This window comes from Falco biarmicus, chromosome 5 (assembly GCF_023638135.1).
Source record: "Falco biarmicus isolate bFalBia1 chromosome 5, bFalBia1.pri, whole genome shotgun sequence".
Lineage (NCBI taxonomy): Eukaryota > Metazoa > Chordata > Aves > Falconiformes > Falconidae > Falco > Falco biarmicus.
In genome coordinates this window covers 74,831,369-74,858,285 of record NC_079292.1, presented here as the reverse complement: position 1 = coordinate 74,858,285, position 26,917 = coordinate 74,831,369, and the positions used below count along the sequence as shown (strand labels likewise).

General features: G+C 39.0%; 1 protein-coding gene across 7 annotated transcripts in view; it reads right to left on the bottom strand.

The window, feature by feature from the left end:
• The window catches only part of ABCC9 (ATP binding cassette subfamily C member 9), a 74,482-nt gene that overhangs the window by 41,647 nt on the left and 5,918 nt on the right, over positions 1–26,917 (bottom strand). For 6 of the 7 annotated variants that reach the window (XM_056340613.1, XM_056340617.1, XM_056340618.1 and 3 more), the window contains 13 exons: positions 26,204–26,278; positions 24,493–24,655; positions 21,980–22,121; positions 21,489–21,610; positions 20,312–20,478; positions 19,381–19,623; positions 13,021–13,215; positions 10,090–10,254; positions 8,371–8,526; positions 5,477–5,611; positions 4,013–4,175; positions 3,335–3,375; positions 2,251–2,393 (listed from right to left, as the gene is read on the bottom strand). In XM_056340613.1, the coding sequence (XP_056196588.1) occupies positions 2,251–2,393; positions 3,335–3,375; positions 4,013–4,175; positions 5,477–5,611; positions 8,371–8,526; positions 10,090–10,254; positions 13,021–13,215; positions 19,381–19,623; positions 20,312–20,478; positions 21,489–21,610; positions 21,980–22,121; positions 24,493–24,637 (1,817 nt within the window). In that variant the 5' untranslated portion in view covers positions 24,638–24,655; positions 26,204–26,278. Of the gene's footprint in view, positions 1–2,250; positions 2,394–3,334; positions 3,376–4,012; positions 4,176–5,476; positions 5,612–8,370; positions 8,527–10,089; positions 10,255–13,020; positions 13,216–19,380; positions 19,624–20,311; positions 20,479–21,488; positions 21,611–21,979; positions 22,122–24,492; positions 24,656–26,203; positions 26,451–26,917 lie in introns of those variants that run through there. The other variant, XM_056340614.1, reaches the window with a different exon arrangement.

Genomic DNA, 26,917 nt, shown 5'->3' with positions numbered 1-26,917 from the left:
CACAGCTGGGATGCACAAATGAGTCATTCATCCACCTACATCCTCTGAAAATGCCATCGCACTAGGTGCATCCTGAACACAGCTTTTGCATACTCTGCATGCAAACAGGACTGAGTACTGCACAGCACCTGGCTCTTTATCATTCTGGGGAAGGGATGAACAAAAGCACCATGGTCATGGTCATGGTGAAGCTATGTTACTTTGCAAAAACTATAATCAAGGTGCATTGAGCCAGAGCCTGAGAAAGCAGAAGGTCATATCACTTCAGATCAGTGATTTGAACTTTAATCTGCAAATGGGAAAGTAGTCCTGTTTCCAGGCCTTTCTGAGCATTTTGTGTGAAATCATCAATACATGTTCAAGCCACAGAGATACTGACTGGTTAGCACGAAAGCACTGCCATTCCTTTGTCATTGTTTCCTTCTGCTGTTCCTATCTCCTCTTTTGAAAGGAAAATTTATGTGTCTAACTCCCACATCAGAATTTCAGTCTTGTAGAAGGTAAGAGACCTCATTCTGATTATCTCCCTAAGAAGATATCAACTATTACTTTGCATTTGAATGAGGACAGGTACCCTCAAAAGCTTTCATGGTGCTAGAACTGCTTTTTAACATAAAATGGAGATTCTGACTGAAATATAAGCACTTAATCATAACGCAAATGAGCACATACTCATATACATGTATTTGATTGATGATAGAGTCACGGAGTGGTCAAGCATGCATTCTTCATTCTTCACTTGGAGGACATGATGTTCATGGCAGAAAGATGTTAGGAAGTAAGTCTGCCAAAGGGTAAAGTTTGTTTTGGCAAATACGGTCTTTAAATAATGTCCTGAGGGGTGGCCAGCAGTGTTAAGGAAAATGTACGCACCATTTTGATATTAGGGCTATGCTAAACATAGTGCAGAGATGTAGAGGCTGGGATGATTTATAAGGGAGCCTTGAGATTTTCCACTAGTCAGAAATAATTTTCAACCTAGGGAAAATGTCTCATGTGGCCCTGCTGCTGCTTTGATAAAAATAAACCCTATTTAATTTTTTTTTTTTTAAAGTGAGTGTGGTGCTGGCAAATGACAGCTGTAGAGCCTGAAGTCCCCTTGACTACTATTCATTACTACTGTTAGCCACCAAAAAGAAGCAGTGGCAGCAGCAATGCAATCAACATGCCTCTCTCTTGACAAGAAGGAAGTACATTTTCTGGCTGGAAAAGTTAGTTTGGTCTTTACATCCTGCTAGTGCTTGGCATCTGACACGTTGCTACCAGTCAAGTGTCAGTTTGTGCCTCTTGGGACATTTTGGCAGTGTGCATGTCTACATAACTGCCCCATGACCATGACTCTTTCCATATAGACCACTGACGCAACAGCCAAAAGCTCCCTTGAGACACACAAAGTGCTCTATAGCCCAGCATGAAGGAAGTTGTTTTGTTGGGCTATTTGCAGAAACAAATGTCTGAACATACAAGTTTCTGATGAAGCAACACATTTTATGAGTTTCTTTCCCTTTTTTTTTTTTAAATCTGTTCCACTTCATGCCAACTTCCTTGCTGTCCTGCCATGCAGATCCCTAACCCTCACAGATGAAACTCCCAAATGTCTGCCTTGTCACGCTCCCTCTCCTGCATCTCTTTACTGCTATTCAAGGGAATGGCATTTCCTCTATACGAGAAGTCCTGTAGGGCTCAGTTTTCCTTGAGTAACTGGTCCTTCAGTGTCCAATGTTCCTCCATCCACTCTCTTTCCTAGAGAGAGTCCATGCAAGTGCTAGACAATGAGAGGCAGGACAATACCAGATTCTCACTGAAAGCCCAATGCACCCTGTGTGGAGGCAGAGTTAAGCCAGTTGCTCTTCCTTGCATCAGCAGGACCAGTCTTGCTAGATAGCTTCACACTTCACACTTCTCTCATCCCTGTGTTGACAAAAACCCAGAAAAGTATAAGGTAAAAGCAATGGTGGGTGGTCACACTATGAGAAGAGGAGCATATCCCAAGGAAGGTCAGTCCAGCTCTGACTCTGAATTGCCAAACCTGATGAAATTATTAAAAAATCGAACATTTCCTTGTTTCTGTATCTTGCAGAGAAAAGAAATGGTTAATCTGATTTGTCTCACATTCTTGAACATTTGAGTACCACCTCTTAATCCTCTGCCGTGTGAGCATGTAGAAATAACCTTTTTCTCCAGCACCTTCCCAGTTGTGTTACTGAACGTAGGTGTTGAAGACTTGGAGAAATTAGAAGGGCCACTTACCTTATGATAGCCTTGACAGCAAAACGAACCACAGTGGAGAGCAGGAACAGTGGTGTCACCAGGATGTGAAATAATGACAGTGATGCAAAGGCCTGGGCGGGCTGCAGCGGCTTCTCACTGGTATATGCGTAAGTCACAAAGGTCTGTCACATCAGGAAAAGAGCATGTCAGGATAAGGGCTCTTGAAAAAGATGGACAAGGACAGCAAGCAAAATATTTTGCTCAACTAAGGCCGCTAAATATATACCTTAATTTACTGGGAATCCCAGTAAACTGAAAGGTGTCTTCTATTGAAGTGAAAAAGATTTTTAAAGCTTGCCAGTGATTTCAAAGATTTACACATTTCAGAATGAAAAAAAAAAAAAATTCTTAGTAAAATCAAAGCATATAGTTTTGTAAAGAATTGACCTCAGGGTTTAGAGGAAACAGACAACCCAGAAATATCAGTAAGAACCTAATAAATCTTAGTTGGTTTTTTTTTTTCACAGATGCAGAACTATGGTCCTGTTTCATCCAATTTTGTTACACACTGTCAGCATACTCTGAGTAATGCACTCAGAATTTGGTCTATGAAGACTCCTTACTCACTGGCATGCCATAGTCCCTCTAGTGTATTAGGCTGAGATTTAAACCTGGCCAGAAGACAAGTAAATTTTGTTTCTCCTTAAACTGCAGAGTACCCTTTCTTGCAAAATGAAATGGGGGCTTATACTGCACTTTGAAACAGAAATGATTTTCACTGCTAGACAATAGAAAAACAAAGCCACCCGAACCCCCTTCAAAATGAGAGCTTCTCAAAATGGGTCTTCTTTCAAGTTGCAATAATTCCTTTTTTTCTTTCTTATAGCAAAAATTTCTATTTCTTTTTGTGTTTACCAGTGCAAACCACAGCTAGTGAAATACTGGCTCTGAGAATGGCCATTTTCAGTGTCATTCTATTGTACAGCTGGCAGAGCCATATTGTCTCATCTGCTGGTTTTATGAGGAATATGTCCTACAATAACAATGGTATCCCTTCTTTTTTTCTCCCCCATTCTTTTTCTCTCCCTTTTTATAAGGAAAAGTAAAAAAACCCATATCTTACTGCAAGAACTGCTGCTATTGGTATGGCTGCATTCATAAAAACTGTGAAAGAGAAATAAAATAGGCATCAGATTGTATGAAATAAAAAAAAAAAAACACCAGTTTTACAATCAGTTGTATGGCATTAGAAGAGGGCAGTTATTTCCAATTCAGTTAATTAAAATTCCCAAAGGAAAATTGCTCTGCCGGGAGACATTTCCTTCCATGACAGAGAGAGGTCTCAAACACACAAATAAGCCAAGGAATTATCTCATTTGTATCTCTTTAGTGAACTGGGATAAAAAAGTTTTATGTGCACAATTATTATGCAACACAACTAAAACGTTACCCTCTCAGCTCTTCTACATCACAGAAAACACAATTTCTTTCAGACTAATTTATCTTTGCTATAATCAAAGTTGCTAATATTATCTGGAGCCTCCTTACTATAAAGCAATTCATAGCTGTAATGTCATAATGAACACGACAGAAAACTTACTGCAAAAAAAAATCAGCAAGATATACTCAGTATTTTCAAGTTTCTGTGTTATATATTTGTCGTGCCTTTTAATTTTAATCACATTCCATACACACACAAAATGTGATAGGCACAGCTGTATCTTGCTTTAGTTGAAGTCAGGAGGAATGCTGACATGAAGAACAGGATCTGCTTCAGAGAGCTAAAAACATATTTACTTACTGGAAAGAGATGTATGAAGTGCAAAGGTTTTGAGACTGGTGAGCTCCTTCATTCTTGTTTCTTCCACACTAGTACAAAATATGTGCTCCCAGGCATACAGCTTTAATAACTTAATGCCTTTTAGAATCTCATTGGTTTTCTTTAATCTTTCAGTAGAATAGTCCTTCATTTCAAAAGAAAGCAAGTATAAGAAATTGATAATGGTTTGTAGTTTTAACGGGAATGATCTTTTCCTTTCACTTCTATTGTAAAATTCAGTAAAGATTTATAATTTTGTTTGTGATTTTGTACAGGGTTTCAGTTGCTATACTGAGTAAAGCAATATAAAATTACTTGTTCTTTGGAGATATTAAAATGCTTACAAATATGAGGGGAAATTAAGTGACCCTGTTCTGAAAAGAAAAACAAACCAAAACATCACCTGCATCTACCTGCAGGTGGAGGGTGAAACTCGGGGAGGTGGATTAGTAGGTCTGTGGTATCCATAACAATAGACATACAACTACATGTGTGTAATTGCTGCTACAAGATTCATTCTGGAATTCATACAGACCGGTCATGAAAATAAGTGAGATGTTTATTGATATATTTAGCTAATTGCCCCTCACCAGAAAACACTAATTAAAAGTTTTGGTAAAATAGTAATCCAAAAGATGTCAGAGGAACTCAGAAAAGAGCAAAAAGAAAGATTCAGACCATTTCTGAAATTATGCCAAGATAAATCCTCTGTTGGTATAAATTGGCACAACTCAACAGGGTTGATGTGTGCTGAAGATTAGGTCCATCCATGTATAATTTGCTTACTAAATATTAAGATTAAAAGGATCTTTAAATATTTGACAATTCAAACATCAAAGGTTGATTCTTTAAAGTTCAAGGATCACAAGAATAAAGTTAAAAATTAGACAAAGTTTCAGAATCCATTTCTAATTGGCGAACTAAATTAGCCAGCAAAATAAATTTAGAGCTCTGAGGAATGAACAACAGATATTAATCCAGTAATGTCAGGTGATGTTTAGAGCATACCAAAGCTTGGGGTGAGAGCATAAAGTCTCCGGTCATTTCAGAGGGGGGTTGTACACATTCTTTTAATACTGTCCTCCTATAATTTATCAGCCATTTGTATTGTTTGCTTTCATCCCATGAAATACAACATCTGAATGTAGGAATAACATGCTTTCATGGAACTGAATTCAGATGAAACTGTGCTGGTTGGGTGAAAAATACTCTGCAGAGAAGACAGGTCACAGCGCACATACTTTTTTCAGATTCTTGTCTGACAAATGTCAGGAAGGAAGAGATACTGACCCACAGGAAAACAGAAAGGGAGGGATGACGGAATTAAGGGATGGCTCACCCAAACCTCCACAATGAATATTCACTAACAATAGGAACAGAATCCAGAACACCTGGTTCCCTGTTCTCATTTCTGAATCACAAATGTCACTGAAATAATTTACTTACAAGAGTGCTCTTCTGAGCCTCAGCCAACTTGGTAGCTATGAAGTACTGTATTGGAGCTAACAGTACAATGACAGCCGCACCGACCAAGGCACTCACTCCGAGCAAATTATAGAGTAGGATCACACCCATTATTATCTATAAAGAAAAAAGTGACATTGAAAAAAAAGGAGATTTGAATATGCCAGAATGATAGCAAGAAAAAAGAAAACAACTTGTTCTTCCAATAAACAGTTAAATGGTTCGTAGAATCAGCTGAGCCTGGACTTTCAGAAGGTCATGTTTAGTCAAGTGTGGGAAATGAACCCAGAAGCCTTTATTTTTGACATTAACTACATAGTTTGTGTTACTGCGTGGCAGTCATAAGTCCAAATGAGGTTTCCACAGAACTAACGGAGCACTAAAATGATGGTGCTTGCCCCAGAGCTTTTTACAGAATCACTGGCCTCAAGTATTATTTACACTGGAGCTCCTTACATCACTCTGGAAGTATTCAAGGGTCTTAGGACTGTTGTGACTCAAGTTGCATTCTGTTGTAGTGGTCCTCTTGCAACTGCAGGGAGAGGCATGTCTAAAAGGCACTAAAGTATGAAGCAGATGCGCTGGGAGTGACACAACCTGAGCTTGTGCATCAGTATCATGTAGCTCTGTAGGAAAATACCAAGATGCTACCTTAGCCCTACAAAGTCTTTGGGAACACTTCCCACAGAGGTTTACCTGGGAATGGCTCTGATGCAACTACCATGATTCTGGGTCCTGAGTTAGTACAAGCTCTACTACATAAGTATTTTTATTTAAAAGCTCCACTTTATGGTACAGAGATGTCCTCAGGGATAATAGGGCACACAGAACAGGTTCCCTACTTTATATTTTTGTTATCTTTTAAACAAGTCAGTTCTGTCTTTAAATCTGCCTTCTTATTATACAATATCAGAAATAAGTGGAGTTCAACATTTTGACAGGATTATTTAGCTTGTCAGGCTTCTGTAATGTAAGTTAGCATACCTAGATGCCATTTTCTTAGCAGACTAATACAAGGTTACAGGTAGCCATTTATACTTGCATAAACTGAAGTCCTTACTGGGTGCCTGAACCTGCAATGAATTTTTGCCCTGATAGCAGGCCATAATTGGTGGATACACAATATATTTTCTAAGATTCACCCCGATCTTCAGAGGATATGGCTATAAATGATCATACTGGATGGATATAAGTTTGGTATTTGCTACTAGCTGTTCTGCTCGAGGAGGGGGCAGCCTTGACAATTACTGTTTCTTGGAACATCCCTTGAAGCTCAACTCCTTTGTATAAGGCAAGACAGGACAGTACTATCACCTTTCCCACAGTGGTATAGTTATAATCCAACTCATAGGTACCAAAGGTTAGTTTCTTCCCTCTCTTTTCCAAAAACCAGCCAATTGAGCTTATTACCACAGAAAGATATATTACCACAAAACCAGTGTCATTGATACCAGCTGCATAATATTTTGAGAAGTAAATAGTATTTGCCTTTCGATTTTACTGTTGGAGCAAAAGTGTAAGGTAATTGCTATGATTAAGAGCTTAAGAGCAGAAGGAGCCCTGTTACATCCTTGGCAACAGATGCTTACTCACCAAGTGCACTCATCAGATACAAATTCATGGGTGATGCTATGCTCATTCCCAGTCAAAGCTATGGTCAAGCTACTCGTGTTCCCTGTCTCCTGATTGTCTGAAGGTGAACTACAGGGATCAGCAAAATCAGAAGCTTCCTCAAACCAGCCTTTTACAGTAGTGGTGAGGAAGGCCATTACATTTCTACAGTGGGTGGGACAAAGACTTTATTAGAGACAAATGATGGTGAATTTAGGCTACATATAATTATCCACCAGCCACAGCAATCAGATTAGCTGTTCATTTAATAACATTTGAAGTATTAACAGCAACACTTTCAAATTAACCTGGATGTGAAACAATGACTTAAAATGAAACTGTCTGTATTATTTCTAATTTCTGTTACCAAGTAAACTTTTTTGTCTTTTTCTCCATAAATTATTTTATGACTCTCTAAATGCTACCTGATCCATTAGTAGTAGTAATATTGTTAATTATTATCAAAGATTACTGATACAGTTCCAGGAATTTCAGCAAAACAAATCTGCTAGAACAGTAGGTTTTGTGCCTTTTTAAAGTTGTTTAATGTCAGTGAGATTACCCATAGGAAAGGACCAGGCCAATCCCACTCCAAGCTAAAATTCTGAAGGTGCTACAGGAGTCCAAGTGTCTTGGAAAATCAGCATGGCTTAGGTCATTAAGTCATACAGCATTTTTGAAGGTTTCCTTCAGGCTAATAATTTTTACCTTTCGTTCTTACAGAACTTTCCCAGCCTTGCTAAGAACCAGATGTTTACAGTAACTAAGATTGTTTAGATGAGAGCCTCTCTGAGCATTTCATGCAGCGCACTGTCGGTGCTGCTGTCAGTCACGGAGCAGGATTCAATTGCCTTTTGCTCCTGCCGCAAAACACAGTTAGGAGTGCACGCTGCAAATGCAATACTTAGCGCTGGTCAGATGCCTGTGCTGCTGCCCTGTGGCAGAAATAAAAGTAATGACTTGTGCCAGTAGTGGAAGAAATATGAGCAGGGAGAGGATGACAGGTCATCATTCTTAAAGTCACAGAACACATCCATGACATGGAAATTCTGCTCAAAAAAATCCTCTCTCTTTACCGGCCCTCGGAGACACAACCTCCCCGCCTTCAGAGGAGATGATGGGCCATGTTTCTGCTTGTTAGTCTTCTGGAAAATGAGTGTGAAGTCCAAGTTCCCCTCTGGATTTGGTAGTAGTCTCACAGACATATACTCTTTTCAACCAGCTTGGAGGATCACTGAAATCAGGCCCTTACTTTGATGCTCTACCTGAACAGGCATTGCCCACAGATTGGGGCACAGGAACAAGAACCACATTAATTGATTTGTTTCTATGGCAACCAAGTTATTGATTTGTCCCAGCGTCATCTCTCCCATGGACAAGTTGGATGTAGAAAGCCTCAGGATCTTATTATATATCATTGCCTGTAGGAAAGGAATAAAATGGAAAATATGAAAATGATATAATTACAAAACAACAGCAGCAGCAGGACGTTTCAAACTGTGGTATCAGTCTTTACTTAAGATAGCCCTTCTCCCAGTCTCTCACCTGACATAGAGAGAGAGATGGAGACAGAGTGAGAGAAAGCACAAAAGAGAGAACTGACTTTAAAAAACTCCAATTCCTCTTAAAAGGTTTGTTGCTTAATGCAGACCTAAAACAGAACAAAATGACAACAAAACGTCAAAATTCAGGAGACTGGGCAAAGATCTTTTTTTAACAGACATTTGGTGAGCCTGCTTTTTTGTGACACTGTCTGTCAAAGAGACCCTTGTTTCTGATAAAGTAGTTAAACTCATGCTATGAAGTTTTGAGCAGGGTGGTATGTATTCCTTTGGTTTTCTCTCCTTTACCTGGCCACCTATTTCCATAAAATCTGTAGGAACTTAACAGTGTTTAAAATTAGTCAGGGCTTGTATCTACCACAATTTTAAAGACAAATATTGTGAGCCCAGTCACAGTTATAACCAAATATCAAACACTGCAGCTTGAAGGAAGTTTTTAAAATAATTCTGTGCTCTTTGCTCTGTTTTGTCCATGTGCAGGGTAGATCCTGTAGAATTACTCAGAAATGCCTACAGACCATGGCGAATTACATCAGCTCCATATGGTCCTAAGAGTTCCCATTTTGGCAAGTGGGAGTCACAAAAGCACAAGGAAATAATCAGGTATTCTTTCTTCACAGATAGTGTGTACCTTCTATCCTGGGAGAAGGCAGAAAATGTTTGAAAGAGCTACATCAATCACAGTGTGCACAAAAAAAAGAAGCTTCCACACCAAGATGGTACTCCTATGGTTAGTTACACCCGGCAAAGCATCCGTTCCAGCTTCCGTTTTGCACACAGTGCTGCTGCTGTCTGTGGAGTCTGGTCTGTGGAGATCCCTGCTACAACCCACCCACATTCTGAGCTGGAGCTGCTGGCTCCAGTTCATAAACATGACTTTCACAGAGGGTTAATGGATGCTGGGTTTAGCGACAGTTTTGCAGACGAATGACTCCTGTCCCATCCCACGGCACTCTGTGCAAAAGGGCATAAGTATTCAGAATCACCACTCACAATACATTGGCAATGTTCCCGTAAAACATAGCTCGGCCAAAGATACGCTGCAGATGACTCTGTTCACAGTCAGCAGAAGTAACCAGCAGAAGCAAACGAACAAAGCAGATGCAGAGCAAAACTGACACTGCTTATCTTCATATACTAAACATCATCTGCAAAGGTATGTTCTTATAGGCACAGAGTGAGTGTTAAACTTCTACATGTTAGTATGATGGGTTTAGTTTTTAGCAAAAGGAATTGCTGCCATTAGTTTGGCTATGTCAGTGATACCACTTTTTCCAGTTTTCTGTATAAAAATACAGTGCATATCTTCTCTCGAACAATTGTTAACTGAGTCTTCAGATAAAGAACAAGACAAATGAAAGTACAAAGCTCAAGTTATTATTAGTGAATTTCTTGGCAAACCATGGGAACATCTTTGCTCACCAGTAAAGCACCTCGCAGGTTGATGCCTGTTTCTGTAGTCACATAGTAGGATGCCTGCAGGAATGTCCTCTGCAAGATAAGGGCCAGGAAGAGAAGAACTGCCAGAACATAAACATTCCTGAGGAATTCCTCTGAGGAAAGATATGAATTTGATGGATCCTTCACCTGGAAAGAAAGGAAAGAATTATGAAAGTGCCATAGGAGTGATTGTACGTTCTTGAGACACTGGAAACAAGAAAATCCAGTCATTGAATTAGAATAAAAATTATTGATGGTATTATGGGAAAGTAATAGAAATTAGATTTCTCACTGCCTTATGTTACCAAAATAATTTGGATACAAATTGAATACTCCATTCATGTTCCAAAGACTAAGGATCTTAACTTTTAGCAGTTCTAAAATGGATTGGTTTTAGCAGAACAGGGACAATGAGATCAACGTGACTCCTTATCTTTAGTTTCTCCATTGAATTCTGGTGATTTGTAGGAAAGAAATGCTACTCAGTAGAAAATAAAGCTCATTCAACCTGCGCCACAAAGAAACTGCAAGAAAATATCCTTTATTCTATAGGATTAGTTACTTATGTTGCATTTGCATGTTACGGAAAAAATTCCCTCCAGAAATATAGTCTATGATACCTGTGAATTCTGAATAAAATATGAGTATATATGCCAGTGTTCCCCACAAAATGAGGTTGAAATGCCTCAATGGGGAAAAAAATCTTATTTAAATCACTTACTTGTTTTCACTTTCTAGTTTTTATGTTCACTGTTCTGCTCTGTTTCAGGCAGAAAAGGGAACAAATGTACCAAAATACCGCAAGGAAGGATGTTCCTTCGGTATTTCCGATCCAGCTGGAAGCAGGATGTACTGGAATTCTTACAAGGAAAAAAAAAAAAAAAAAAAAAAAAGGAAAAAGCCTGTTCTACTGAAATACCCAGCCTGCTTCTGAGATGAAAGGTTTGGGAAATACTGGAAAGTAAACCATGTGCCTAGCCTCTTGAAGATTCCTTCATCACTCTGGATTTCTGTCACCCACTGTGAGACTGTAGGCAGGAGAGAGGTGCTCCAACCTCCAGGCTCACCTCACTGTAGTGATCCCAGCCTCTCCACTACACACACCCCCTCTGCCACAGGCAGCTGACACCCAAAATGTGTGTGTAAGCACCCAACAGTGTTTTGAAAAGCCTCAATGTCTGTAAGACACCTAAATACCACTGAAATAATAGGACTAAGTGGCTCAACCAGCCCAAGACTCCTTGAAACGAGGATTCCTTAAGTGCATGGCTGGTTAGATAACTATATTTGAAAACTCTTCTCTTAATGTTCTGCCACATCTAACTTCCCCATGTTTACATAGTGGGGATATCAATAATAAAATAATATTTGTAGGTACCTTTATCAATGTATCTAGAGTTCTCAGAAATTATGGGGGAATAAGGATACATTTATATTAATTCACATTAATTTAAACTAGAGAGAATCTAAAGGAGAAATGCATAATACCAAGAACAACCAAGAGAAAGTTTATCAAAATCCATAAATTAAAAGAAATGCATTCTGAAATGTATCCAAGAGAAACAGTGACTGTCACCAGGCCAGGCCCTTGGAGTGGTTTCAAGTTCTCCAATTATTTTAATCTTCCCTTTAGCCAGTGTTGATTAAAATTAAAAAAACCCCAGAACTAAAACCACTACACTGAATTGTACAAAAAAATAAAGGAAGTAGACATGGTACATATTCCTAAATCTGAGATCCAGAAATGAACATTTTCAAGCTTAAATACCTTGTTTGCTCAAAATGGAAAAAAACACCCATTTTTGAAGGCAAAATATGCACTTTGCCTTTTAACTCCGTGGTTCAAATCCAACACATGGAGGTTCAAGGATGATAAAGAGCTTTATTTGATAAGCTGCACAATTAAACTCTCCTTCAGTACAATGGCTGAATGAGAGTCTAAAGCCAAATTCAGTCAAGAAAATGAATGTCGGGAGTAAGCAGCCAAGAAGATGATATTTGGATAGTGATGACAGTCAAATGCTTTATCTGGAGGGGAATACGTTATTCCATTACATACCTATCTGCTCATTCAAGTACAAAACATTTACTGCATAAAGTGTATGGAGATGTTTCTGTAGAAGACAGAAGCAGGAAAATTTCTTCATCATATTTTCTTTGCTGTCAGCTAGTAAAATAATTTGTATGTTTTCACTAGTTACTAATAAATCCTTTTACTTATGATAGAAAATGTTCTGTATCAGAGGCTTGCTCAGTGCTTAGAGGTGATCTCCAAAAGTTCAGTCTTGGTGAAACTTGAAATGATCTGTGAACTAGTATCTTTTGTGCATTTCTAGTATCAAGAATGCCATTGAATAAAGTGGATGCTTCTCAACTTCTCACATGAGCCAATGCATTTCATCACAGCAACAAGTAGTATAATCAGTCACAAGTAGGGAGTGACTACTCTTGGTTTCCCAGTGGAAAACAGATTTCAGAAAGCTCAAGCCTGTCAGTGGACTACAAATGGACAGATGGACAGAAATTAAGCAAAATTCCTAGACTCACCCTTGCTGGATGCATCATTGAGGCACCACCAGCGGGTGTCCTGCCTGAACTGAAGAGGCATAGCTGCATAGGAGCAGAAAAGCTATTCCTTCTCCCCAGAACTGCTGGGATGACTCCACCAAGAGGCAGACAGCTGGGCAACTGTGGGAAGCCTCCGCTACCTGTGTCACATTCATACCAAAGACTTCCACTACTTAGGTTTATAACTTGACTGTCATTCACAAAAAAAATAATTTGCTTGAAAGAAACAAAGAAATAATACAAAGATGGTCATAGATGTATAAAAGCATGCAGCCAGACATATTCAATACCTGGTAGGAATCTAGAACTACTACCAAAGTCTTTCAATCCATGTTGTCAGGTTACCTTTTCTGTCGTATTTGTATTGTTGGTTGTATTCTGGAAGCCCTGGACAATGCCAGAAATGCATAATGGCCCAGCAAAACCCAGCAAGTCAGCCAAGTAACGGAACGTGCTGCTGAGAAGAATTGGTCGGCCAAAAGCACTGTACATGGCTAACCATATGGAGGGACTCCGATTGGGCTGGTCTGCTACCTTTTTCTGGAAAACAGAGAAACAGGTATCAACGCAACAAGAAGAAGCCTCCCTGGCTTTACATAGCAACTTCCATTTCATTTCTGTCTGGATGCCCAAATGGTTCCTGAAGGGTGTTTTGGACTAGGTGAGGTAGCAAACATGTTGTAGATATCAACAGTTTTCAGCCATTCTTCACAGCAAATTCAAATCCTGCCTCCACTTGGTAGCTGTGGTTTCTCACCTCTAAATCCTACCACTTTCCTGAACCTGTGAATGCAGGAATGCAAACACGATTAATCGCACTGGCACGTAGCCATAGCTCCTTGTCACATGTGCACTCAGGAAAAGGTCTGGCCTTTCAACCCCTTGCTCAAAGGGGTAATCTCGGCTTTCACAGTAGCTGTGAAACCACTTGATCCAGTAAAGGCTTCTGATGTGAGAAAGGGCTTGAAGGAATAAACATGGACAGACACCTACAACAACATCATTTAAACTTATCTGGATTTTTTTTTTTCTCTCTCTTGGAAGCCTCCCAGGAAGACACACTTCAGCTGATCTCTAATTACTGTGCTCAAAAAGATGAAAGTAACAGGCTATGTTGGGAGGTAAGATTAAATCAAATAAGGGTCCTTTCTAGCCTTCAGTTCTGTGAATGTATGCAGTATCAGAACTCTCGCCCTAAACCACCAGCCAGCAGCTATCTCTTTATCTAGTCAGAGGAGTTCTGGTATTTCTGAGGTCCTTTCAATCTAAAGAAGAAAGGGTTTTAGTGAACAGATCCATGGTCTGCAGAGTGCTTCCTTGCACTTCAGGCAGCAGCTTTTGACACTTTAAAAAAGCATCTGTCAATTTTCAAGTAGCACAGATGCCTGTAAATTGTAACCCAAGCCAAGCCCTCTTGAGTGTTCACAGACATTTTAAGTATAGCCCAGTAATAACAATGCCCTGCCCCAGCAAATTAACCAGAGAAAAGCAAGTGTGCTGTGCTCTGCCTGGCTGCCTCAGGTCTTTTTTCTTCTTTTCTCGCCTTTTCCTTTTATGCCACTTCAACTGTGGGACAGAATATCTGCATGGTGCCAAAAATGTACAAGTGTACAGGAGGGCCAGAGAGCTGCGTGCTGGCTTCTAGAGTTCAGGCCAGGCTGGTCATACCCAATGCCAAGAAGCTTGGTACAGAGAAATAAGAAGCATGGGGACAATTTAGAGCTAACATTTCCGAAAGTGTTGAGAATGAAACTGCTTCTTCTGAGGAGAGGAAGAGCAGGAGGGCCTCACGTGACCTTCCCAGGCAGAAGGCTCTGAATTCATTGTCTACTGGGTTTTGAGCCAGAATGCACTGCATGAGCCACTGCTGTCCTCCTCAAACCAACAACCCGCATTTAACGGTTTGATGGGAGCTTGGCTAACTTATTAGGAAAACACATCAACCATCTTCTGGAAAAAGTTGCACATACTATTCTGGGCATTCAGTTAAGGGTGAATTTGGTAAATGGCAATGACAAATCCTTATTTCTTTAAAAAGATTTTACTATTTTAATAGCCATTTTCACTACTACTACAATTGACGTAATTGTCATCACTACATGAAATCTATTTACTTTTCATTGGCAAAAATATTAAATTAAATTAAATTACCTAATAATGTCTATTGCTAAATGCCATTTTTTCTTCTTTTTTGATCGGGACTTTAAATTAGCTAAAGTATCTAATGAGGAGGGAGGAGAAAGAAGAACAGATTTTTCTTCCAGTCTTAAGCTTTTTTCCAGAACAGTTCTTGAGGCCCAGTGTTATGGGCTTGCAGTATGGCACGTTGTATGTGCCAACCCTATCCTCTATTTAGGTGCTGAAGGATGATCTGTCAATCACCACTCATTATAGCTCTCTGATGACTACTGATGTTTCAGAAAATCCACAACTGAAAGTTTGGCCAGTGTCATAAGAATTAAATAAAAAGCTCTGTCTGGGCTTTCTGCATCAGAAAAATGTTATTACAAAATGATTATTTCCTGCCTTTTCCCAGTCCCTTTAAGCCTCTGTGGTTTGGGAAGCCACCTGAAGCCACGAGATTCTCCTCCTGGGCATGGGGGGTTGGAAGGACATACTTTCCTTCTAGAAGGTGAGAAGAAACATCTTAAAACATAATGTTAAAAATTACCCAGTTAAAGAAAAGGAGAGGAGCTGTACTGAAGACAGGTGACAGTTGCATCAATACAAGTATGAGCTTAATCAGTTTACACAACTGTGCATCTCAGTGTTCGTTTAAATTTGCAAGGATTATTTTTGTTAGAATGGTCAGTAGCATTTGTTGTTGTGTTAATCAGCCAGGCTGGACTGCTGTTCTCACCTATGGCACTTGCTTAGGTTTTCTTTGCCTTTGTCACCTGCCTTTGAAATCACTGTAATTTTCTCTACCATGGGCACTCAACAGTTGAAATAAGGGCAAGTGAGACAGCACTCGCTGGTAAATCAAGCCACCTGTAAGGTATGCCTCAGTAAATATGGAAATCTGACTGTTCCCTTAGTGCTGGAGCTGACATGTCAGCCTGCTGCTGAGGGGCAATGCTCTTCCCTCTGGTTTCTAGCTAACACACTTTCTTTCCTCCTCTCTTTGCCGTAACAGGTAAGATCCACAGTGGCATGTGAACAGCAGGTATAGGAAACTAATGGTCCTGGACTTCAAAAGTTGCTTTTGCTATCCCATCCCAAAAGAAAAGCTTTCTATTGACCCTTAGGGCAAATTACATGGGATTTAGGTTGATGGGGTAAACCAAATGTAATATCAATGTACTAAATCTGCTTGGGGATATGTGATGTATGATGCATTAGTATGTGCTTTGAAACATCTACATTGCTTGTACAGAAACCAAAACAAAAGTCAAGCAACATCAGAAGCAGGATCAAATTTTGAGGGGTAGATGTTATGTGAAAGGACTACCCACATATAGTACATTGGAGCCAAAATTTGGCTGTGAGAGTTTCATTGCATATCATTAAGGACTACTTTAGCTTCTTAATCTTATTAAAGAATTCTTTCTCTTCAGCAAAAATATCAATTAATGTAGTAGGAACTTTGACCGTGTATTAAAGAGAACATATGAATTTAAGGTCGAGTCTAACCCTATGTGCATCACTACTTATTCTGCAGAAGCAACCTTCCTATCTACAATTAGAATTTCTCCAGGATTCTTAGACAGGTATGACAAAAATACTATAGGATGAGGTATTTCTGTTTCTATACGAGACTTTCCAGAAAAGCAAAAACATATAGCAAGTCCATCTTTTAGAATATTTACTGATGTCAGGAAATAACGGGATATGGAAAGCCACTTGCAATGTGGTTTTTTGGCAAAACTTTGTTAAGGAAAAAACTCAAACAGCATATTTAAGTAAGATTAATTATCAAAAGAGCTTGTTTTAACTGTAGTTTTATAGTATCTTCTAATTTGAAAGAACATATGCCATGTTGTTTTCTTATGGTATGCTGTGTTATGCTGCGTTGCCAAACACAAACTATCTACAAAACCAGTAATAAATGACCCATAAATAACATATATCTCTTTAAATAATATAAATAATAAATGACCCCAATAAATGAAGTGATTACCAGACTAATAACTAATTAGAATGTTGATCACCAGTTATTTAGCCTTGTATTGTCTCATACTTAATATTATAATAAAAATACTGATAATTGGTTTTAAAATTCTATATACAAGAAAGTAGTATTAAAATTTAATTGATGTTTTGAAAAAAATTACTTTTAACTAAATAATTTTGTATTCATAATGCTAAGAACTGATTGGTGAAAATTTGAAAATGTAAAAAAACCCAGAACAGAACAGCAAATTCAGATTTGTCAACTGAGAAGTGTTAGCTTAGGTCTCATGTCAGTGGGCAAGCCTTCCTATGGCAGGAGCTGGAACAATTCTGTCTAAATAGATGAGTATGTATTTCAGGAGCTGTCCACTGACATTAAAGGAAAAAAAAGGTTGAGCCCAATGTTCACAGACTATGTTCACAGGTTATGCAAGTGGCAATACGCTATTTTAGCAGAATATAGCAGCCATAAAAAGTTAATCTCAGAGCTTCTAGTTTATGCTTCTGTATGCTTGGGACACAGGTTTAGTAAACAGTGATTTTGAGCAAACGGTCAGCAAAATTTAACCTGACTCATTTCCCTCATGCTTTTATTTGGTAGAGAATCTTAGCTGGTTTCAGTTCTCTTAGCATGCAGAAAGGATAGCAAGACAATGTCACATTAGCTATCTCAAAGGCATTTTACAATACAGATTATTCATGGTCATGTTCAGCGTCTTTCATCAAGGCGTGATAAGGCAGCTTTGGAAAGGGGCAGAAGCTTTCTTTCTGTGGGGCCATGGAGCACAGCTGAGATCGGCTATTTCCAGGCACAGGCAGGGTAACCCCAGTTAATCCAGGGGGCTCCCTTCACCAGCTGCAGAACATTAGTGTAAAATACAGTCTGGCAGCAGAGACAGTGACATATCATCTCTTCCAGATTGCAGACCATGCTTCAACCTGAAGAATTTTCTTAATTCTATAGCTGTTTTCTGACCCAACCGTGCACAGGCCAACACATTTCTCCCTGGAAGTGACCTGCAGCAAGTTCCACTGCCTGTCTCTTTGGATTGTCTTTAGCCTTCTGGTTTAACTTTATCTATGAAGTATCAGTTTACTTTAGGGTTACAGCCTGTTTTCGATTATTAGAGGCTGTGGTAATCTCAAGACTTTAAACAACTACAGAAACCAAAATATCTGCTGTAAGCCAGCTTTATAAACATAGCTGCATGGGTACGTTTCTGCAAGTCTTCATAGGTGCATGATGCACACTGAGGGAAGCTATACACTGAAAGTTTGCATTCATGCACATGAGCAATAGCACACTTAGCTTGCCTTTTGGCATCTGAACCGCATATTTGTGCAGACACACACGGTATCTGCAGATGTAAATGAGCTACAGAAGAATGCTTGCTCCCAGTCATGATGCCTGTCATGAGGAATGGCACAGGGACTCAGATCCTCGGCGCATGTAGGTGCCTAAGACTCTTGTCTCTTTAAGTAGGATTTAGGCACCAAATGCTTCTTTAAGGAGCTGGCCTAAGGGATGCACTTCTCCTTTGGTGTGAAAAGCTTAGTTCCTATGACTCAGTAGTTTTCTGCTTAAAGCAGCAGAGTCTTGGTCTCTAGTCTCTAGACTTTGTGAGCATCAACTACATAAGGAAGGAGAATCAACCTAAATCTATTAAAACAGATTGTATTGATTATGGTTTCATTTCAGAGAGCACAGAAAGGAGTCTCTAGCTCCATCTCTGCTGGGAGCAGAGCTGCTTCTCACAGATTCCCCTTGAACTGCAGTTCTAAACCATACAATGTGTGGAAACATGTTTATCTGGTGTGTGCAGGAATAGGATTTATATGCTTTTTTCCTACATGCTACATTTTCCAAAGTGGCCTCTGAATGCCTGTATGAATGCCTCTGTTTATGCTTGAGAATCGGCATGTACATACAAATCAGACAGGCAGGCACTTGAATCCTTCCTCCTTTCTGCAAAACAAAATCTTTCTTTTTTTTGGCAGAAACCACCAGCTTTAAGCACAAATAAAACACCACAGTTTTGCCTAGATACATCCAGAAGTTTCTCTGGAAACTCCTGCTCTATGCAATGAGTTTGCCCAACTATGTTTTCTGTACTGTGTCTGGCTGGGATGGAGTTAATTTCCTTCATAGCTGCCCTTATGGACTGGTGACTAGAACACTGTTAAGACACCGATTTTCTGGCTATTCTGGATGTATGGTTTTGGCTATTTCTCTTTCTGGAGAAAAAAGTGAAGATGAGTTATTCCAGCTGGAACTATGGACAGAATGTCTTCTAATTTAACATGCTGTCATAAGTAACAGAGTTTCAAACAAAGCTTTCACTTGTAAAATGAGATCGAGCAAGTGATCAGTGTTATGGGTTTAGTTTCCAGTTGCTCTCGAGCTGGCAACTCTCCCTTCTCTCACTTAAAACCAGTAACCATTAGATTGCAACTTCCTAAGCCAAGTTTCACCTTGGAACAGACAGTGCTAAGTTAAACATTCCTAAAACTAGGCTTTTGTAGAAGCAGAAAAAATTCAAAGCGACGCTATAGTTTCTAAGGCCAAACAGTGACATGAACATCTGTAGTTACCTTTTGTTCCTCATATGCTTCTTTGAGACAAACGTAATTTGTCAGTGCTCTCATTGCAATTGGAAGCTTTCCAATCGCCTTCAGATCCACAGGTTTCTTGTGAGCAGATATAATAAGAGTATTCATCCACCAGTAAGTTGCCTTTGACAGCAAATTGACAAAGGGCTGCAGAAACCTCACCCCCAGATCCTGTAGATCCTCTGGTGGCTTTACTTTCTGAGGGTTCATGAAAAAAACATACCTCTGGAGAGAGGAAAATAGACAGCATGTGCTCAGGAATTTTATTATTAATGGTAATTTTTAGTAAAAATTATGTATAATACAATACAATAATAATACAATTTGCATTTAAAGGTAATTATACATTGCATTTAAATATATTTTTGCATGTAAATAGGAGCATTTCTATTTTGACAACACAACTGTCAAGAAACTGAGCAATACGGGACGTGGACACAGCTCCGTAACCTACCAGTTATCTCTATCTGAACAACAAAAAATAATTCTTGGGACATACTTACATGTTAAATTATCATGGGTAAGAACATATGTTAACTTATACTTTCCCTACATATATAGTTTATCTGCATTAACATAGCAGATACTATATAGGTTACACAGACACACACATACACCCTTACCTGCACAAATATGTATGTGTATCTATCTATACAAAAATGTATGCACTCTCTGTGTGTATACATATACACTGGCACACATACATACCAAGTCCAGGGTACACATCAAGGACATACATTTTAAAGAGATGCCAGGTCCCACTGATTTCTATAGAATTAACCAGACATATATGGCTAAGCTAACCTTGGGACTGAACTTGGCACAAGCCAGAGTTACTGGGACTAAATATCCATTTTCATTCCCCCAAGGTACTACTGATATTTTTTCAGATTCTGATAAATAAACCACATACCCTAACTCGAATGACGTTGATCTCCACAGCCATCAGCAGCCCATACAGAATGACCATAATTCCAGTGATGCAGAAACGCAACTGAGAAAAAGGTACACCATCCTGGCAGTATCTTACAAGCTTAATCGTTTTGGTGACAAAGGCCATTATCCAGTAAAGAAAGAGAGCTGTAAAACAGGTGCACATGCATAATTAAAAAAAAAATTAAAATATAGTACCAGTGCTGCAGAAGTTTTAGCTCTCAGACAGAAATACTCCATGGTTTAGTGCAATGCAGGCACAGTGGTCCTCTATAGCACCAGACTGCAGGCTGGCGATGTGTGATGTCAGCCAAAGTTAGGGAATCAGGTTCACAGAATTTGCTTTGCACCTCCTTTCCCCAAGTCACTCTTTTTCTTCCTGGGCCACTTGCCTTTAAAGAGATCCACAATGGTGGGTCTTCACACAATTACAAAGAGTCCACTAGAAGGTAATCTGAAGGGTAACTTTGTTATTAAAATGAACAAAAATTAACTTAACTTGACAAATATCATATTGTCTCTTTGAAAAAGCAGGGTGCATCCCAGGTGAGCATATGGAAATATAATCATTTTGAAAAAAAAGTTGGTATAGTTTAGTATTTTCCTGCATCCTGCCTTGTATCTGTCAATGTCTCATCCAGGTTGTTGAGTTACAGGTGATTTGGACAGTATACTTGTATGAAACATTATCCTGCAATTTCTAGTCAAATTCTTCTAGCCATCCCCTGACAGAGACAGTAGACTGGGTAATCTCAGAATCAATTGCAAGGGATGCTGAGAAACAACAGCCATCTGCACAGGATGGTTTGTGATCAGATTGCTATTAAAGGTGGCTTTTTAAAATAGTCTTTTTGACTGAAGACAAGATTTGCCTCAAAAGAATGAGCAGCATTAAAAAATACCCAAAAGCTCATGCTAGAAATACAATAGGTATACAATGCTTTTCCTTTTGTCATAATTTTTGAAAGCAGTTTTCAGTAGGTACCTTGTAAAAAGTGCAATAACTCCTACAATACTACTAGCTCAAAAAGCAGAGAATTACTTCTCTCTTTCTTAACATTTTCACACATTTCACCATCTTCTTCAATCTATGCAAGCTGACTATGGCTAAGCTTCTCGGTTTTGTAAGAGTACATAAATATCAGACTTAGACTTACCCAACAGTAACTTTGGAAAGTTGGATGTTTCAATATTGTGGTAATAAACTATGGATACAGTGGCAGCCACAAATCCCATGATAGCTGGTAGAAAGAGATGCAGATGGCGAGATTTCATTTGCCTGAAAAGAAATAAGGTATAAATTAGTGTATTTGGTGTCTTTTTTCACCACTGTTACATTCCTAGGTGTTCTGCTAATCTATTTGAGAGGACAAACCGACATTCCTAGAGACAAAAAGGTTTTTTTCATACAAATGCTTGAACTGTTGCCAATGTTTACTTGCATTATAGCTTGAGGGGAAAACAGCGAAGTGCTAAGAACAATTGTTTCATCTTCATCCCATTAAAATCCGGACAGTTCATGAAATGATGCCCCAGCTTTTTTGGGGAAAAAAACCTCCTTACGCCCTACTAGCCAGCCCATCACACATTAACACTATATATTAATGAAGGCAATTAGCTTGGCTACCCACCAAACACCATCACTTACGTGTCAGAAACTATGCCCTCTGCTATTTCACACACATGTACAAACAGGAGGGTGAATGTCAAGATCCACCGCAGGTTGTGTCCAGGGAAGTGCAGCCAGGTATTGTGGTGAATCTGGACTTTGGAGCTTTGGCTTCCCCAGCCTGGGAAATAATAGTGAAAGAGGAAGGTTATCGCACAGCCAGCCAGTGATTGATCTGGTTATCAATTCCCCATCCTAATCCATAAGTCACACTTAACAGTATACAATCAATACAAACCCCTACAAGACTATGGGGGTGTTGTTACTAACATGATGACCCAGGAGTGTCTGGGTTGCCATGCAGCACCCCATAATTTTGATCTAACCCTGTAGACAATGGGACAACAGGCCTCCTCCAATTGCACAATTGAGGAGAAGAGGTCCCTGGCCAAGAGCAAAGATGAAAAAAAAAACAGAAGAAATATGTCAGTCTCACCCTCACACAACAGACTGACAGATGTGAAGTGATGGCATCATCATGTCTTTCCCAGTCACAGGCAAGACTGGATAAAGTTTCTAGCTGATATAAAAGTTGCATCCTCCAAGGAGGCCTCAAAGAGACACATTTACTTCAAACAAATAACATTTATTGTCTCTGTTTCAGGCCTGGCTGGGAGCACTGTCTCAGGGGATGCTGGACAGTGATTTCCCAGTCTCTGCTTCTCAGGCACAGCCCTGCCTCCTTGCCTAGTGCATTCCTGGCACATTAAAGTTCACAGCTGGGCTCAGCTGATTTAATCACCAAATTAATCTTGAAGCCTATTTTCACGTCATCACCTCAGATAGCACCTGTTCTTTTCAGACAAAATCCTGTCTGAGGCCAGCAACCCAGAACGAAGCGGGACACCAGGGATCTGAGTGATGGGACAGGGCTGGGGGTAGCTGGGGACTGACCAGGGATTAACTTCTCATGATGGTGAGTCTTGTCCTGCGTGTTGCTTTGTCCTCTGTCCCTTCCCACCCTGGTCCAGGGCTGCCCTGAGTCAGTCAGCCCAAATGGCTGTACATGTCCTTCTTACTGTAAGGCAGCTCCTGGAATTCCCTGACAGGCTTCCAGAAGCCCATAGAGAATCCCAAGAACAGTACGTTTCAGGGAAGTAAAGAAACAAAACAAAAGAAATCAAAACCAACTGAGTTTAAATTCCAAGATATGCTTTTCATATGCAAGGATGTAGCATCTCATCGTGCCTAGAGGCTCATCAGGTGACTCAGAAACACATAAGCCAGAGCCCAGGTTTATTCATTCCTGGAAACTGTCAGGATTTCACCATTTCATCCATGTTTAATATGCAAAGTACTGCAGGAACAAAATATTCTCTCTTCTCCATATCCACCTCAACCATTTTCCATAGTTTCCCAAGATTTTCCTAATCTAATGCAGCTTTCTTTGACCTTGCTCCAATCTTTGTCTCTCCCAAGCTGGTTTTCATTTAGTTAGTTTTCAGCAACTGAATCTTGTTATACCTTTGATTGCCATGTACTGAGTGTCTTAGCCTACAGGTTCCTGTAGCCTATTATTCCATCATTTCAGAGTCTTTTTGCTTAAGGGAAGTCATCAAATCTCTAGGTTGAATATAGTCCCAAATTCAAATTTTCACCATGGAAGAAATGTATTACTGCGTGTATGTGCAGCACCAAGATGGTAACATGGAAGAACTGACATGCCATTTTTCATTAAGTTGTAAGGAGAATATTCATTTTTATTAATACTTATTGTCTTTTGATGGTTATTCAAGTCTCTCTACCTCCTACGATGAGTTAGAAAGCCACTGTTTGACAGCTCTGAAAAAGTATTAAATTGTATTTGTTTCATCACTGCAAATAACTGGGATAAAGAGACAACTATAGAGAAAAAGTGTCATTAGAGTACTAGTTTAGATGGGGGTCTTTACAAGAATATAGAAGTCAGAGCCACTCCACTGTCCTAAGTTCTTCAAGAGAGATTTATCGTTTCTTATTTTCATTTCTGTGGAAAAAAATTATTTGTTCTGTTCTACTTCTGTGTACATATGTTGGCAAAAGAAGTATTTACTTCTTTTAAAAGTTTTTAAAGTTTCGTATGCTTCTCCTAGCCTTAGATCCAATTGCACATTTTGGATATTCTCTGAAATTCACATACCTTGAAGGGAATTCAGACCCACTGCCCTAAGACTTCTAGTATCTAATAATAGCAAAGGATGCAAGTTGCCAGTTTCAAATCTGAAGAAAACCTCTCCAGAGAGACATTTCAAAGCATTTGGATCCGATTTCTCTGGTTATTATCCATCCTTTCATGCTGCTTAGTTCAGATTCGTATCTAAAATACCCAATATTTCAAGCAGGTTGGCTCACAATCTCTGGGTCAAGCCATTCTGCCTTTTCTTTTTAAAAATTAATAAATGCAAAGGCTCCAGTGGTTTGCATCACAGGCCTCCAAGCACATATAAACATGGCTGAGTATAAATACATGCTCAAATGTTTGTAGGATTGTACAGCTCCATTTAATAACTTACCGATGAACAAAATTGGGAAGGTGATAAATAACAAGAAGACATGGGGAACCAGGTTGAGGGCATCCACAAAGCAGACATTTCTGAGGACACCAGCACTGATGTTATAGGCTGAAGCATTGTCATTACCACAAAATGCGAGCCTCATTGCTTCCAGAAGGTCTGACTATTACAAGAAAGAAAAAATAGTTGACTGCTATCATTCCCTTTAGCTAAACATAAAATAAATAAACAGATACAGAAGGAGCACACTGAACAACCCATAGAGAATAATTCAGTTGTCCTTTGAAAATTCTTCCGGGCTTCATCAAATATAAGCACATTAGAATGAAGGCTGTGCTTATATTAAAATAATATTATTTATATTTATTTATATGTACTATTTGTAAGTACCAGTTATTAATTACACTATGCTATGTCTTGTAGTGTTCATTATATACTTTAATATTATGCTGCAAATGCTCTGTATTTGTGTCTGTATGAAGAACAAGTGTTGAAAAATAATCATTGTCATTTCTCATTAGAAAACTCAAATGCACATAAGCTGACTCCTGTGTGTTACTGCTTCTTTGATGTGCCAACATTCTTTGTGCAGCATCTCTGTTCATACGATTTGTTGCACCATGTTCTCAGTGCAAGCTCTGAACCTTTGCTATCTGTGATTTGGCAGCTTTGCATTTGCTGGTATTTTGTATTTCTTCATTGTCCCATAGAACAATGGTCACACACACTAGTCATTACATATAATTGCCAAACTCTTAATCAAAGTAGGTTGTATTGAAGATGGCATAGGCAGTAATTCAGCATTTATGCTTGATTCTGCAAATCCTTACGCATGAGCTTAGCCTCATCTAAGCAGTTCTCTTATTTCCATGATTTCTTATGAGATTATCTTTGTACCAAGATAAGCTCATGCATTCGTGCTTGCAGAGTGTAGGCCATAGTATGATACAGAGTAATGGCCAGCTTCTGGCTTTTATCAACTTCTACATCATTTATTTTTTAATTTTTCTTTATAAGAACATGAAACAAGATTGCAACCAAAATGTTTCCTTGCTGATTTTTTTGCCTGAGACTTATAAGCAGTAACATACTGCTGTAGAATAGGTTGTGTAAACTCATTTTCTCACATCTTTTTTTTTCCAAATTTTACATAGTAAAATGGAAAGAATACCTCTAATTCAGCAAAGTGTATGTATACTTTGGTGAATGTGTCTTTCTGCAACAACATTGGTATTAATGAGTTTTGCCAAATCAGAAAAACAGAGATGTGCAAAAAAATGCACAAACACAGTTTTTTACAACAAAGTTAATTGAATGGGGAGGAAAAGGTTTTCCTTCTGTCCTCAAATAGTTCAGATTAGTTCTGTGAGCCTAGTTGTTTCAACAAGGTAAGCATAAACTACACAAGTACAGCCTTAGAGAAAGCATAAACATACTGATCTTCAAAAGAATACAGAGTTCAAGGAGGTACTTTGAACCTCTGTTAAATCCTCTTTTTGCTTTTAACTAACTTTTTGCTGGATCTGAAAAGTATAATCCATACTGAAATACATCAGTGAAATTTGTAAAGGCGTTTCATTGTAAAGAATATGGTAAATGCAGTCCCTTTTCCAAACATATCAGCAATTTACAGTCTGAGATTTGCCAGAAGTTAAGCATAACTCAGTCATACGATGGACCACATCCTGCAAAAATGCATGCATGTACTTACTGTGGTGCAAAAGCTGACGGGCAACCCACTCAATCTTCAGTAGAACACACCCCGATGGAGAGTTCGGCCCATTCTCTATAATGAATAGAGTGATATGACCACTACCATTCTATCATTTTATTTTTATATAAAAATATAGTCATAAATGCATATGACTAGCAACACAAAAGAAACATTGTGTTAATGTGAATTCTGTCTGAATAGACTGAGGAGTTATTAGCAAAAAAAATACATTTTCAAAACTTTTCAAAAAACTACATGGCAATTGTCTGGTTTGAACTCTTAAAAGCTTGACATGTCTCCTTTAAGAGAAACATAACAGTAATGATAATCTCTTGAAAATCAGAAGTGTTGTTTCCTCATTTTTATCGAAGGTCAAAAGTCCAAGGGAGTTCTTTGGGAATTTTCCTCCCTTTCCCACAAAGAGAACTCTTTTCTGAGACAACATAAAGATGCTATTGTGGTCTAGTGGTTGGATTGGTACTGAAAGGCAGGAGGGTCCTGGGTTCAAATGAGCTCTGAATCATTGACTTCCAGTGTAGCTTTTGGCTTCTGCTCAAAAATAAATCTGGGAGAAAGGATTAAAACCATGTCCAAAAGAAGCTAAGGGAACTGTTGTTTTTCTTCCACTTTTCTGGAAGGGAAATGGAACATAGGCAGCAGATGTTTCTGTGGAAGAAAGGATTATTAACTGCATGGAGGCTGTTACCTGTT